Source organism: Ceratotherium simum, chromosome 15 (assembly GCF_057802395.1).
Source record: "Ceratotherium simum simum isolate JZ-2026a chromosome 15, ASM5780239v1, whole genome shotgun sequence".
Classification (NCBI taxonomy): Eukaryota; Metazoa; Chordata; class Mammalia; order Perissodactyla; family Rhinocerotidae; genus Ceratotherium; species Ceratotherium simum.
The window spans coordinates 176,244-191,132 of NC_141914.1; the positions used below are offsets into that span (position 1 = coordinate 176,244).

General features: G+C 45.7%; 1 protein-coding gene across 11 annotated transcripts in view; it reads left to right on the forward strand.

The window, feature by feature from the left end:
- Window positions 1-14,889, forward strand: part of NSUN3 (NOP2/Sun RNA methyltransferase 3) — a 187,543-nt gene that overhangs the window by 1,138 nt on the left and 171,516 nt on the right. For 8 of the 11 annotated variants that reach the window (XM_087439467.1, XM_087439463.1, XM_087439469.1 and 5 more), the window contains exon 3: window positions 8,756-9,099. In XM_087439467.1, the coding sequence (XP_087295593.1) occupies window positions 8,756-9,099 (344 nt within the window). Of the gene's footprint in view, window positions 1-2,338; window positions 2,608-8,755; window positions 9,100-14,889 lie in introns of all 11 variants that reach the window. The other 3 variants (XM_087439461.1, XM_087439460.1, XM_087439464.1) reach the window with 2 other exon arrangements.

Genomic DNA, 14,889 nt, shown 5'->3' on the forward strand with positions numbered 1-14,889 from the left:
TGTGACGCGCAGGGAGGTCTGAGTGCCGAGTCTGCGGGGTCGGGAGTCCCCGAGTTCTCGCCTGCGGCGCCCCCGCGGCGTGGCCGCCCGTGGGTGTGGGTGGGCGTGCGCCCGGTTCCCCGGGGAGGCGCGGGGAGGCCCGGGGTGCCCGCAGAGACCCAGTCTCGGTGACAGGCGCTGCCCGGCGAGGGCGCAGGCGTGGAGGCTGCGATGAGAGTGCTCGTGGAGCTCGGGGCGTCGCGTGTCTGGAGACGGACGGTCGCTGGTTCGTCTCTGGTGGCAGCGCCGTGGGAGTTTCTTCTTGACAAGGCACAACTGGAGCGTTTTCTACAAAGGCATTAAGTCTTTACAGATAAAGATAGTCAAGTCCGAGGTGGTGGTTCTGAGATAACTTTAGGACAAATTAAGCTGTCTTAAACACTTGTAAATATCGTAATATGAAGTTTATAGTTGTATTTATTTTTCAACTGGACTTGCAAATGGTGTTTCCTGTCATAGAGGAAAGGAGAGAGAGAGGAGTGACGTGCGGCGGACGCGGGAGGTCTCAGGGTGCGCATGGCCGCCCCTGGGCCCCGGGCAGCCATGGGCTCGCCTGCGCTTCAGGAGGTGGCCCGGGGACTGCAGCCCGCTCCCTCTCGGGTTGGGGACCCCTGCCGACCGTCCCCCGGCCTCTCCGCGGTGCGGCCGGACGCGTGGACGGCGGAAGGAGGACGTCCCGAGGTGTCTTGTGCGCAGACTCGGTGGTCATCTGGCTGCTTGTGCCCGGGGGGAGTGAGTTCTCTGTTTACTGTGCTCAGACAGGCGTGTAAATTGTTATTGGACCCTAAACAGAGTGAGTCGTGATCTCAAGGCCATTCACTTAGCTGTGCGTTCTGCTTCATCTACCGTTTGTTGGGTTTTCATTGTTGTTTGTTTTGCATAAACGTGCTAAATTAGCCATAGGCAAAAGAAAGGCTTTCTCAGCATAGAAAGTAGTCTGAGCATGGAAAATGGTGTGCAGAAATAAGAACAGAAATATTTTTGTTTTTTAGCTGTTTATTTGCGAGATGTCGTGCTTGCAGAGTATCTTCTCTCAGGGAAAGGCGAGTGCAGCTTTGTTCTTGCTGGAAAGGAGTTTACTGAGTGGTGTTAGTTCCCTGTGTAGTGGGGAGGGTTTAGATTTGCTTTAGTTGAGCTGGTTTGTGACAGCCCTTCCTGCGCTCCCCCCGGAGCGTCCCTGTCAAGTTGGCTCTGCCCTGTCCTGGGTGCGCCCACGCGGTGTGCTGCCTCGCTCGCTGCTCTCGGGCGTGCGGTACCCCCCAAGCTTTGGTCCTGTGTTTCCCGGTGTTTTTTGGAAGCTTCACTTCGCTTCCTGCTCGCCAACTTAAAAGCATATTCCTGCTTTTCCTTGCAAGCCTGTGTTGCCGTTTGCTGCTTCATCTCAGATGAAGGCGCCCGTCCGTCCTCTCTCCTCTTGTTACACCTCCCCCGCCTTTGTAGTGAAGAAGCAGCCTTGCTCAGATCAGGTCTGGCCTGTGCCCTCAGCTCCTTGGGTGTCCTGCCTGAGAGTGTCTCTGTTCGCCGAGGGGCTTGGGCCGCAGGGGAACGTGCTTTGTGGTGGGGGCTGTGGGCCACCGCATCAGCTCGACCTCCGACCTCCGGAGGGGGTGGAGACTAGAGTTCAGCCACATGGGCAGCCGTCGCGTGACTGAGCCCGGTAGAGTCCAGACCCCAGGCTCTGGCGCTCCTCCCTGGCCGGCAGTGCCCCGAGCATCGCAGTGGCTGCAGGGAGGAGTTACCCACGTCCGGGATTCCCCTGGAGGGGACCGGGTGCTCCGGGCCTCGAACATTCCTGCACTCTCGGCCACACGTCTTTCCCTTTGACCGATGTTAGCCTGTGTCTTTTCCCTGTAATAATAAACTGTAACTGTAACCAGGAGTGTGGTGGTGAGTTTTGTGTGTCCTGCTAGTTACTAACCAAACCTGAGAGTATTCTGGGGGACCGGAACGTAGAGTTGGTGTCAGAAGGGAGAGTGGTCCTGGGGACTCCCAACTGTGTCCTGCTCCACACTGCTACCCTGCCCCCCTCAAAATCGAGGTGCCCTCCAAATGCTGTGGCCTCTTCCTGCGACGTTTCTTAATTTGGATCTCCTTATCCCCACTGTTACTATTTAGTTAGGCTTTTATTGTTGTTTACTTGGCATATTGCAGCAGTCTCCCACCTTTAGTATTTATTTGTTTGCTTATTTTTAGCAGCCGCTCTTATGGCACTATATGCCAGGCAATGTTCTAATTATTTTATAAATAATAACATAGTCCTTTGTACAGTCCTCTGAGGTATTCTTATTCCATTTTACAGATAGGAAGGCTGAGGCATACGGAGGTGAAGTAACTTGCCCAGTGATGCCCAGCTCACATGGAGGAGCCTGGGGAGTTTGTTGTAGCCACTCTGTCCTACTGCCACGTTCCGTGTGTCCTCCTGGAGGACAAGCCTCCTTTGCTTCCCACCATCTGCAGTGTCGTGGCTATGCAGGCTCCTTCGTCCCTCTGGGGCTGGCCCTCTCCTGCTCCCTCTGTAAGTGGTGCGAGTGTGGGTTCAGATCCCCCTGCATCTTGCAGTGTGCCTAGGTAAGTGCCTCGCTGTCCCCATCTGTAAAAGGGGAAAATAGTACCTATTTCATAAAATCATTTGGGAAGATGAAAGAAATTTATATATATTCAAAGTGCTTAGAATATTGTTGGACAAACAGTAATTCCTCGATACATGTTCACTGATATTAGCGAGTTCTCTGTCCTGCTGTCCCATGTACCTTTGGCAAAATTAGTTCTGCTCTTTGTGTTTCCGTTGCATTTTGTTGATACAGCTGTTGTAATTCTTTCAAGGTTGTATCGTCATTGTTTACTAAGTTGCTGTCTCTTCCTTGACAGGGGAGGGTCTTGAAGGACCCATACCTTAAGACTTGGCCAGGGGCGGGCCCCGTGGCTTTAGGGGTTAAGTGCGTGTGCTCTGCTACTGGTGGCCCGGGTTGGGATCCCGGGCCTGCACCGATGCACCGCTTGTCCTGCCATGCTGAGGCGGTGTCCCACGTACAGCAACTAGAAGGATGTGCAACTATGACATACAACTGTCTACTGGGGGTAGAAAAAGGGGGAAAAAAGAAAGGAGGAGGATTGGCGATAGGTATTAGCTTAGTACCGGTCTTCCTCAGCAAAAAGCGGAGGATTAGCATGGATGTTAGCTCAGGGCTGATCTTCCTCACCAAAAAAAAAAAAAAAAAAAAAAAAGACTTGGCCAAGTCATCTACTTATTTGCACTTGAGGCAGTGTTTATATACCAGGCACTGTGCAAAGCCCTGGGGATACAGAGATGGATTCTTATATTCTGTCCTCAAATATATAAGGGGAGGATTAATTGGAAATCTTTATGAACTTGGAAAATTTTGTGTGCACTTTGTAGAAAGAAAAAAAAAGCCCCAGTTAAGTCTGGCCTGTGTGTCTATGTTTTTATTAGGACAGTCTTGTCACTAATGTAGAGTTCACATAGTTCACTGTAGAGGGAAGAAATACTACATCACCAGATTTCATTCCCAACCTCTGTGAAGGGGCGGAGTGGGCTGGGGTTGGGAAAAAGCAGAAGTGAACTGGAATTTAGATTTCGATTTTGTCGTTTATGTTGGCTTTACACACATTTTAACCTTAATCTGTGCAAATCCCTGTGAAGTAGTAGCTTTTGGCCCCTTTTAAACTCAGAGGTCAGGAAGATTGCCCAGAGTCTTGGTTTATGACTGGTGTCTTGACCTTTTTCCTCCAGCTCTGAGCTGCTGCCAGGCTCTGGAGGCTGGGCCTAGGGGGCATGCCCCCCGCTCCTGGTGGGAGGGCCCACTGTGTGCAGTATTCTCAGCCTTTACCAGAAGCACGAACTTTCAATCCCTGTCTGAGGCCCTATGGATAACAGATATGGACACAGATTGCCCATGGGAGACAAGCAGGAAACAGTGCCGAGGAAGAGTAGGAGGCCGTCAGCTCACTGTTAGAATCTCTGAAGAATCACAATAAAATGGCTCGAACACATCGCCTGAAGCACTTCCATGAATTGATTTATTCTGTTTCTAAACCAGACGTTCACAATGATTGAATGAGCGCCCTCTAGGGGGTAATAATAGCAGTAAAACAAAAAAGAGTTCTGGTGTTTTGACTGTGAAAATTTAATTGGTTTTGTCGTCTTCAGGGTTATGCCAGTTGTAAGTAAGTAAGAAAAGTAAATAGTAAGAAAAGAACAGAATCACAGAAAAGTTGAATAAAAATCGTATCAAATAACATTGTCCAAATAATACCTTATGCAGTTTTTGGGGGATGTGCGGGCACAGGCAAGCTGCAGCAGTCAGCTTCCAGGTGCTCAGCTTCACGTAGCCGCCTTTAGGAAATGGCTCTGCTCCCCTTGTGCTCTCCCAGCCTGCCCTCCCGTGATCATCTTTCTGTGGTTTACGCAGAGGGCGCGCTTTCACCCTCCAGACCTTTCACCTGCCTCCAGGGTGTCGGAGCCTCCACAGGCCGGAGGCTACTGGGGTGTCACTGTGAGGGCCTAGAGAGTAGACGACCAGCGACTGCCGGGTTCTGTGACAGGTCGGAGGGTTTCCAGAGTTTGTTGCAGCAAAAGTAAAGGAGCTCCACCTGAGTTGTCAGTTAACAGATGCTTTAGGATATTTTTGAAAATAGGTCATTAAGTGATTTGGGAATAGAACTCAGAAACAATTCTTTAAAGAGGGAGACATTGCTGTAACAAAATGTATTGAATTCTCATCCACTTATTTAAGTGAAGGTGTATCTCAGCCCTTATAAAAACATAAAGTAGGAATAAAATTGACGTCACACCCTGACTCATTATAGCACCAGGTAATATCCATCCCATTCATTCAGATGAAGAAAAAGCTCATTTCATTGAGATCCATTTCTTATCAGTTTTTCCTTTTCATGTTTAATGATTATCAAATCTATACTGTTACTTTGATCAATTTTGTGCTAATAATTTTATTGATAACTGAATGTAGAAGTTACCATTTTAACACTTAGACATATAAGGCCACAGTGAAAACAGATTTAGTATGTGCACACGTGTGATTGTGTGGCAGAGAAGTGTGATGCGGTAATAAAAAGACTTCAAGCACAAAGGTATATTAGGATAAAGTTATGTGGGGCATAGATCGTAGATAAGAGGGCGAGAAACAGTGCATTTCCCACCTCTTCGAGAAGAGTTAGTCCATGAGTCTAAATGGACAGTGATGGGTTTCAAAATCACTCTGGTATTTAGGTTCCACCAGATACATTTCAAAAAGTGGTATAATTTATATTTTAAAATGTCAGTTTTTACAGTATGCTGGAAATTACATCCTTAAACATACGGCGATGATTTTGATGTCAACTTAAAATGTGCCAGAGGGTATACAGTTTTTTTGAAATGGTGTCAGTGGATGTGCTAGCCACGCATATGTGGGTCGCTGGCCTTGCGGGTCCCAGTTCTGCTGGCCGCTGGTGTCCTCGAGCTGGCCGCGGAGGCCCAAGTGGAGCAGCTTCAGACTCCTCGTGCATCAGGAGGGGCCCTCCAGGTGGCTCCTGCCAGTATCTTCTTGAGTCTTCTGAGTACACTTCCTCTCCTGTCTGCTGGGCTGCTTGCCCGTCCATCAGAGCTTTGGACTTGAGTGGCCTCTGGCCTGCCAGGCCCAGGGCATCATCCCACCAGGGCAAGCCCTGGAGATTGTGTGTGTGTGTGTGTGTGGGTGGGGGGTGCTTAGCTGAGACCCATGTGAATACACAGCTTTGCTTTCTCAGGGCTGGGAAGCACCTGAACAGCCTTAGCAGTCCCTTCATTGAGTTGGTCCTGTGGCAGCGGGTCCTCAGGGCAGAGTGTGTCAAGCTAGTCCCTTTGTTAGAGTCATCATTAGAGTAGGGCTTCTTCAGGGAGCCCAGGGCCACTGGCACTAGGTGAGGGTGAGGGTGGGGGTGGAAATTCTCTCCGCTTCAGGTTGTATACCACTAGTGCTGCAGTAACAGGGTCCCACACTCCTGTTGGACCCTAGAGCCAGCTGGATCTTGAATCAGGAACTTCTGTTTAATAGTGATGTGACTTTGGTAAGTTGCCAAATCTCCAAAAGTCTGTTACTTAACCTCTCAAGTAGGGGTAATAGCTGCCCCTCACGCTGGTTGTGATGGTTAAATGAGGTAAGCATAGAAAGTGCGTGTGGTAAACACCCGATCAGTAATTACTATTATTATTATTATTATCAGGATGAGGCGGAGTGGGGGATTGGGTGGTGGATGGAAAGGCTTCCCTGGGAGATAAAGCCTAAACCACCCCCTAAGCAGAGAGAGGCGAGTTGCCCTGAGACAGATGATGGAGGAGGAGAGGGGCACTTCCTGCGGAGACTGGTGAAGGCTGAGGAGAGCTTGTTCCAGGAAATGCACGTAGTTCACTGGGGCTGGGTGTAGATTAGGAGGCATGAGGAAATTTATGTTCTGAGCAAGACCTTCTTTTATCTAGTTGTTAAAGAATGAGAGAGACTGATTTCTGAAGATTCCTTCCTCATTCTGCTGTAAGTGCATGTTTTTAAATAATGAGGCTCTCCCCCTAGAGTCTTTCAGTGCCTTCCCACCACTTAAGAGATTAAATTTAAAACTTTGTCATATTGTGCTCGACGCTTGTAATCTGCCGCCAGCCACAGCAGACTGCTTTAATTCCCCACGGCGCTGTCCCTTCTCACCCTCTGCCTCCGCCTGGAGCTTCCTTCCTCATGGCCCCTCTGGCTAATTCCTCATCCTTCGAGATTTAACACATTGGGTAAACACAGAAATAAGTGGTGTTTCTAAACTAACAGTCTCTATACAGTAAGGTCAGAAGGAAATGTGTAAGATGAATGACCCTTACTAAGGGCTGTGAAAGGGAGCGTGAACGCATGGAGAAGTGCATTGTGTCAGGGTTGGACAGATGGAGTACAGTAAGGATGCCAATTCTCCCCACATTTAGTACAACCCTAGTCAAGGTTACTATCTATCTACACAAATACTTTATAAATTATTTTTAACTGACCAGCTGATTCTCAAGTTCATCTGAAAGAATGCACATTCTACAATAGCTTTGGAAATTCTGAAGGAAAAAAAAAGAGAAGAATGGAGATTTTCTCTGTCAGATATTAATTAGTCGAAAGTGTCCCACCCTTTGTTAGCTAAGGGGTGGACACGTGGTGGAAGCCAGGCTGCTTCATCCTGTATTAATTGCGTTATGTTTCTGACCATTATTTCTCTGTTACTACATGAGTCAAAACCCTGGATAGATTTTCATCCAGTTTGGAGGGTAAGATTGGGAGGGATGGACGTAAGATTCACAACAGTGGCACTCACAGATTTCCCTTTGGGGTCTGTTTGACTGCTGTGGGTCCCAAAGTGTAGTCCTGGGACCACAGCATCAGTATCAGCCGAGAACGTGCTGGAAATGCAAGTTCTCAGGCCCCGCCTCAGACCTACTGAATCAGAAACGGCTGGAGTAGGCCCAGCAGTCTTACAGACGCTTGAGACGCAGGAAAGTCTGCCAAGCACACTCTTGAAGAAAGAGGCTGTCATCCTGGCTCCAGAAGAGCGGAAGCGGATACCCTGGGCTCCTGTGACGCGCCATCACAGGCAGAGGCAGTGACGGGAGGAAGTGGTGGCGCGTGTGCACCCTGGCGGAGGGTCACACGGCACCCTTGGACTCGTGGATGTCACACTCAACCCAGCGCCCTCACACAGGCAGCTCCAGGGGAGCAGCGGCTGGAGTTTGTATGATGGACCGTGGTTAGTGGGGCTGCTGGATAACTCGGGTGGAAATGTTGGCTCGTAAATAAATGAAGTGTTTCCTGCTGTATCATCCGTCGGTGATGTGAGCTTGTGTTTGTCAGGAGATCTAACTGGTGGACCAAGTAAAGAGTCCGGAGGGTCGGTCTGGTCTGCCAGGGGTGGGGAGCCTGCACCATCCGTCCGTAAGTAATTGTGAACCATCCTCGGCCTCGTGTCTTCTGAGCCGCTGATCGCCCCCTTACTCTGCTACTGTAGGTTCCCTGTCGTCAGCTCCCATACTTTGATCTTCATGAGAGGAAGCTTGAACACGCACTCCTTTAAACACCTTTAATGAGAGTACTTTCCCCTCCAATATTAGTAGTCTCAGGTTTTAAATTTTAAATTTGTCTCTAAGAAAAACACTTCTCTGTGTGAAGCGTGATAGACTGAAATCTACTCTGATGGATTTAGAGGTGTGTGGAGGTAGGCCTTTTTTTTTGGCAAGATATTCTGCAGGGAGAGCCTAGGTGAGGCAAATGGGGCATCCTTTCCAGTGCAGCATTTAAGTGGCCCCTGAAACTTGGTAATCAAGATAAATAATATTTATAATATTTTAATGGCCACAATTGATACAAAAGAAGAATCCCACAATGAACAAAATATCAAAGTTTTTGATAAAGACAGGATCATGACAGTGCTAGGCTGAGCTATATTGGAGCCTGAGGCAAAAGGAAAACTCAGTGATGTGACCCTGGCCCTGGAAGTCAGAGGTGAGTGAAGTGTAAAACTAGGACCACATCCATTCCATGAGGGTACACAGTTCATTGGTGTGTGTGGTATTAATATTCCTGTGTTGTGTGTCTAGGGATGTACTAACATCTCCATCGTGCTGGACCACATCCACTCCATGAGGATATACAATTGCATCGGTGTGTGTGGTATTAATATTCCTTTGTTCTGTTTCTCTGTCTAGGGATGTACTGACATCTCCATCGTGCTGGCAATATGCTGTCCTTCTTAACCGATTCAATTATCCTTTTGACCTGGAAGAGGACTTACATTTGAAGGGCTATCGCACCATCCTCCAAAGATCTTTACCCCACTGTCCTGAATCCTTGAAGTGTTACCTCAGCAGCACTCCGGGCAGGATGCCTTCAGAAAGACACCAAGTTGGAAACCTAAAGAAATACTACCTCCTGAATGCTGCGTCTCTTCTCCCAGTACTGGCTCTGGAACCAAGGGATGGAGAGAAGGTTCTGGATCTGTGTGCTGCTCCCGGAGGCAAGTTGATTGCCCTGCTGCAGTGTGCGTACCCAGGTAGTGTGCTTTCCTTCAGTAATCCACAGTGTTACAAATGCTTTTCAAGTATGCAGGAGAGAAATGTGAGGTTGAGTTTGCAGACTCTGAAAGCCTGGAAACCACGACAGTGTGGAGAAGGATGGAAGTTCTAGCTGAAGCAATCAGTGTAAATAACCTTTTTTTCAGCTACTTAATTCTAGCAGGTAGTTGGGAAGAAAACTGCAACATTTTGTGAACACAAATCTGTCAGATAATATGAATCCTAATAAGCCAGTGACAGATTTTCTAATTTTATTGTTACTTTTGCACTTGAGAGTCTTGTGTTGATATCCTCGTGATACTTTGCAACAAAAACATATACATATAACATCATTTTTTGTATTGATGGACCATAAGATTGTAGGGCAGTTCTGTCCAATACAAATATAATGTGAAGTACATATATAATTTTTGTGAAGTACGTATATAATTTAAAATTTTTGAGTAGTCTCAAAAAAAATAGAGGTGAAATTAATTTTAATAATACATTATAACCCCATAATCCAAAATATTATTTCAACATGTAATCAAAATAAAAATTATTAATGAGATATTTTGCAGTCTCTTGTTCTTACCAAATTTTCAAAATTGGTGTGTATTTTATGCTTACAGCACATTTCAGTTTGGAGCTCATAGCCACATGTCGCAAGTGGATATAGTATTGGACAGTGCACTTCTAAAAGATTTAAAAAGTTCTTCTGAAGTGACTTATCGTTATCATTATTATTAGTACAACGTGCATTTTTATAAGTATTTGTTAAGGGTCATGAGTCTCAACATTCATTTTGAATTTTTTTTTTTTTGTGAGGGAAATCAGCCCTGAGCTAACGTCCATGCCAATCCTCTTTTTGCTGAGGAAGACTGGCCCTGAGCTAACATCCGTGCCCATCTTCCTCCACTTTATGTGGGATGCCGCCACAGTGTGGTCTGACAAGCGGTGCGTCAGTGCGCGCCAGGGATCCAAACCTGGGCCGCCAGCAGCGGAGTGCGCGCACTTAAATGCTTCGCCATGGGACTGGCCTCGAATTATTTTCTTAATGAGACTGTGGGACTTTTTTAAATTACTTCGAGTTTCCCTGGATGAATATGACTCATGGCTCCGTGAGACAGGGGTCAGCATCGGTTCTGTCTGAGTTTATCTCTTTGGTGGTTTTGTTTTCATAAATACAAATGCTGTTGTTCACATAGATAAGAAGATGGAAATGGTGAGAACTGTGTTAGGGTAGTTTCACTAGTTCTCTAAACTCCTCACTTCCACACCGAATCCCGTAGATGTCCTTCCTCAAGCGTCGCCGTAACGATCACTGGGTGAGCGCTCTTTGGGCCCAGTTTTGGTTTTGTGAAAGGCGGAGGACTGGACACCATCTCAGTTACAAAGGCCCCGTGTCCTAGTTGTTAGGCTTGTCCACTTTCTCAGCCTCGGCACCGATGTGTGGACCTGCCCTGTTGGGTGCGTTGGAGGTTTCTGCACCTCGGCTCAGTTTGCTGTGACGAGCTTCTGGACGGGGGAAGCGTTCTCCCTGTTTGTAAAGTTGGGGAAGGGCCATTGTGAAAGGCGACACCCTGTGACCCCCTGACCAGAGCTGTCCTTGGGAAGTTGATGACCTGAAATTGATTCTTCTGGGACTGTCCACACCGGCTTCTACCTTAGAAAGTTGTTACGTGTCCCCGGGGCATGCACATCCCAGTCTGAAGACTGCTAACGTGTGTCTTTCTTTGAGAGCATTGCCTGTTGAAATAGATTACAAAAACTTCCACAAGGACTGTGAGTCCGGTTGTCTAGGCCTTGGTGCAAATGTATCATTAATTGTGTATTCAGGAGAAAACATATTGTGTGTCTAGAATTGTGGTTAAAATTCTGTTGTTGAAGCTTGCTGTGCTTTTTATGTAGGAAATCACAAAAAAAGAGATTATTTTTTAAGGTTATTATTTGTATAATTTGAGCTGAAGTTTTGTGGAATTGCGTTATCAGGAGTATTTTTACTTTCACTCTTTCTTTGTTCTTTTACAGTGTTCTTGTTTTGGCTGCTACATCAATTTTAAAAATAGAATTTTTAGTATTGTAAAAGATAAAAATGTCAAATTTGGGCACCATTTTGAAGAGAGGGCATTTTAATTCTAAATTATCCTCATTGGTAGACTATAAATATTTTACATGCTTATGGTAGGAAAGGCGATTGGATTAGGAATCTGAAGGCATACTGATGTACTCTAGGAGTTTGAGGTGGAGAAGAATCTTCTTGTTATTACATCAAGGGCAATGAACTAAGGCAGGATTCCAAGTAAAGAAGCTTTTCACCCACGTAGGACTAATGATGATACTTTACTGAGAAGTACGGATGTCTTAGGTTAGTTACAGTGCTTGAATTTGGAATGCAGAAGCAATGCTAAGAAAAGCCTGTATAAGCAAAACTTAAAATAGTGGCTGCACCACATGTGCCGTTTATACACCAAATTTCTTTAGATCAGTTCTGCCCTTTATTCTGGGCCAAGAGGCTTACAGCTTTAAATGATTAAAAAGCTCTTATTTTAGGATGATTAAAAACATTAGTCTACTTCTCTTTTGGTCCACCTGTTAGCACAGTGATGGATTGTCTGTCATTTTTTTGTTTTATTTTTGTCAACACAGCCGTTGTAATGTCCTGGTCTTGTCCTGGTCTCGAAAAAGAGCCAACAATGCTGATTCTAGATGAGAAAGATTAACGTACTAAGAATGACCCAGCGTGGTGGAGTGGCTTGATCAGCTTTCTTTTTTTAATATGTTTCAGGTGTATAACGTTATAATTTGACATTTCTGTACTCTACAAAGTGCTCACCCCTGTAAGTCTAGTTACCATCCATCACCCTACAGTTGACCCTCTTCATGACTTCCGCCTACCCCCAACCCCCCTTGCCTCTGGTAACCACCAAGCTGTTCTCTATATATGTGAGTTTGATTTTCTTTTGTTTTGTTTGTTTGTTTTTTAGATTCCACGTGAGTGAAATTGTATGGTATTTGTGTTTCTCTGACTTATTTCACTTAGCATGATACCCTCAAGATTCATCTATGCTGTTGCAAATGGCAAGAATTAATTCTTTTTCATGGCTGAGTAATACTCCATTGTGTGTATATGTATGTATGTACCACATCTTCTTTATCCATTCATCCATTGATGGACACTTAGGTTTTTTCCATATCTTGGCTATTGCAAATAATGCTGCAGTGAATATAGGGGTGCATATATCTTTTCGAATTAGTGTTTTCGTGTTCTTTGGATAAATACCCAGAAGTGGAATAGCTAGATCATATGGTAATTCTTTTTTGATTTTTTGAGAAGCCTCCATACTGTTTTCTGTAGTGGCTACACCAATTTACATTTCTACCAACAGTGCACAAGGGTTCCTTTTTCTTCACGTCTTCGCCAACACTTGTTGTCTTTTTGATAACAGCTGTTCTGACAGGTGTGAGGTTATATCTCCTTGTGGTTTTGATTTGCATTTCCCTGATTAGTGATGTTAGCTGTCTTTTCATGTACCTGTTGGCCATTTGTATGTCTTCTTTGAAAAAATGTCTATTTGGGTCTTCTGCCCTTTCTTTTTTTTTGGTGAGGAAGATTGGCCCTGAGCTAACATCTGTTGCCAATCTTCCTCTTTTTGCTTGAGGAAGATTGTTGCTGAGCTAACATCTGTGCCAGTCTTCCTCTACTTTATATATGGGACACCACCGCAGCATGGCTTGATGAGCAGTGCGTAGGTCTGTGCCTGGGATCCGAACCCACGAACCCCTGGCCTCCGAAGCGGAGCACACGAACTTGACGCCACTGGGCTGGCCCCTCTCTGCCTATTTTTTCATTGAGCTGTTTGTTTTTTGTTGTTTAGTGATAGGAGTTCTTTATATATTTTGGATGTATGATTTACAAGTATCTTCTCCTAGTCCACAGGTTGCCCTTTCATTTTGTTGATGGTTTCCTTTACTGAGCAGAAGCTTTTTAGTTTGATGTAGTCCCACTTGTTTATTTTTGCTTTTGTTTCCCTCGTCTTTGGAGTCAGATCCACAAAAACATCGTAAGACTGATGTCAGGGAGCTTATTGCCTATGTTTTCTTCTAAAAGTTTCACGGTTCAGGTCTTACATTCAAGTCTAATCCATGTTGAGTTAATTTTTGTATATGGTGTAAGATAGGGGTCCAGTTTCATTTTTTTTGCATGTGGCTGTCCAGTTTTCCCAACACTATTTTTTTTTTTTGTGAGGAGGATGGGCCCTGAGCTAACATCTGCCAATATTCCTCTTTTTTGCTGAGGAACACTGGCCCTGGGCTAACATCCGTGCCCACCTTCTTCCACTTTATATGGGACGCAGCCACAGCATGGCTTGACAAGTGTGGTGCATCGTTGCGCGCCCAGGATCCGAACTGGCGAAGCCTGGGCCACGGAAGTGGAGCGCACGCACTTAACCGCTTGTGCCACCGGTCCGGCCCCCCAACACTGTTTATTGAAGAGACTTTCCTTTTTCCATTGTATGTTCTTGGCTCCTTTGTCATAAATTAATTGTCCATAGATGTGTGGGTTTATTTCTGGGCGCTCAATTCTGTTCCATTGATTTGTGTGTCTGTTTTTGTGCCAGTACTGTGCTGTTTTGATTACTGTAGATTTGTAGTAGTGTTTCAAATCTGGGAGTGTGATGCCTCCAGTTCTGTTCTTCTTTCTCAAGATTGCTTTGGCTATTCAGGATCTTTTGTGGTTCCACACACATTTTATTTATTTATTTGTTATTTTTTTTGTGTGTGTGAGGAAGATCAGCCCTGAGCTAACATCCATGCTAATCCTCCTCTTTTTGCTGAGGAAGACCGGCTCTGAGCTAACATCTATTGCCAGTCCTCCTCCTTTTTTTCACCAAAGCCCCAGTAGATAGTTGTATGTCATAGTTGAACATTCTTCTAGTTGCTGTATGTGGGATGCGGCCTCAGCATGGCAGGAGAAGTGGTGCATCGGTGTGCGCCCGGGATCCGAACCCGGGCCACCAGTAGTGGAGCGCGCGCACTTAACCGCTAAGCCACGGGGCCGGCCCCCACACACATTTCAGAATTATTTGTTCTAGATCTGAGAAATGTGCCACTGGAATTTTGATGTGGATTGCATTGAATCTATAGATTGCTTTAGATAGTATGGACATTTTAACAATATTAATTCTTCCAGTCCATGAGCACAGAATATCTTTCCATTGTTTATTTGTGTCACCTTCGGTTTCTTTCATCAGTGTCTTGTAGTTGTCAGTGAATGGGTCTTGCACCTTCTTGGTTAAATTTATTCCTAGGTATTTTATTCTTTTTGATGCAATTGTAAATGAGATTGTTTTCTTAATTTCTTTTTCTGATAGTTCATTATTAGTGTAGAGAAATGCCACAGATTTCTCTATATTGATTTTGTGTCCTGTGACTTGACTGAGTGCATTTATTAGTTCTCATGGTTTTTTGGTGGAGTCTTTCGGGTTGATCAGCTTTCTTGCTGAGGGCTCTGTCCCTCCAGGCATGAACTTCTCTGTGCTGTCAGTAATCCCTTGTTGACATTTAATTAGCCTTTGGTGGTGGAAAAGATCAGAAAGACCCCTTTCTTGCCTGAGTTGCTTTTGTCTTTCTTCCTTCCCCTCACACCTCCAGGCCTTTGGGCCACCTACAGGTACCACTTTCTCCTTCTCTTCCTGGGAATTCCTTTCCATTCTTTAGGTTTTCACTCAGGAATCAACTTTCCTGGATAGCCTTCCCAGACCTCTGTGCATCAGGAGCCCCTCCCT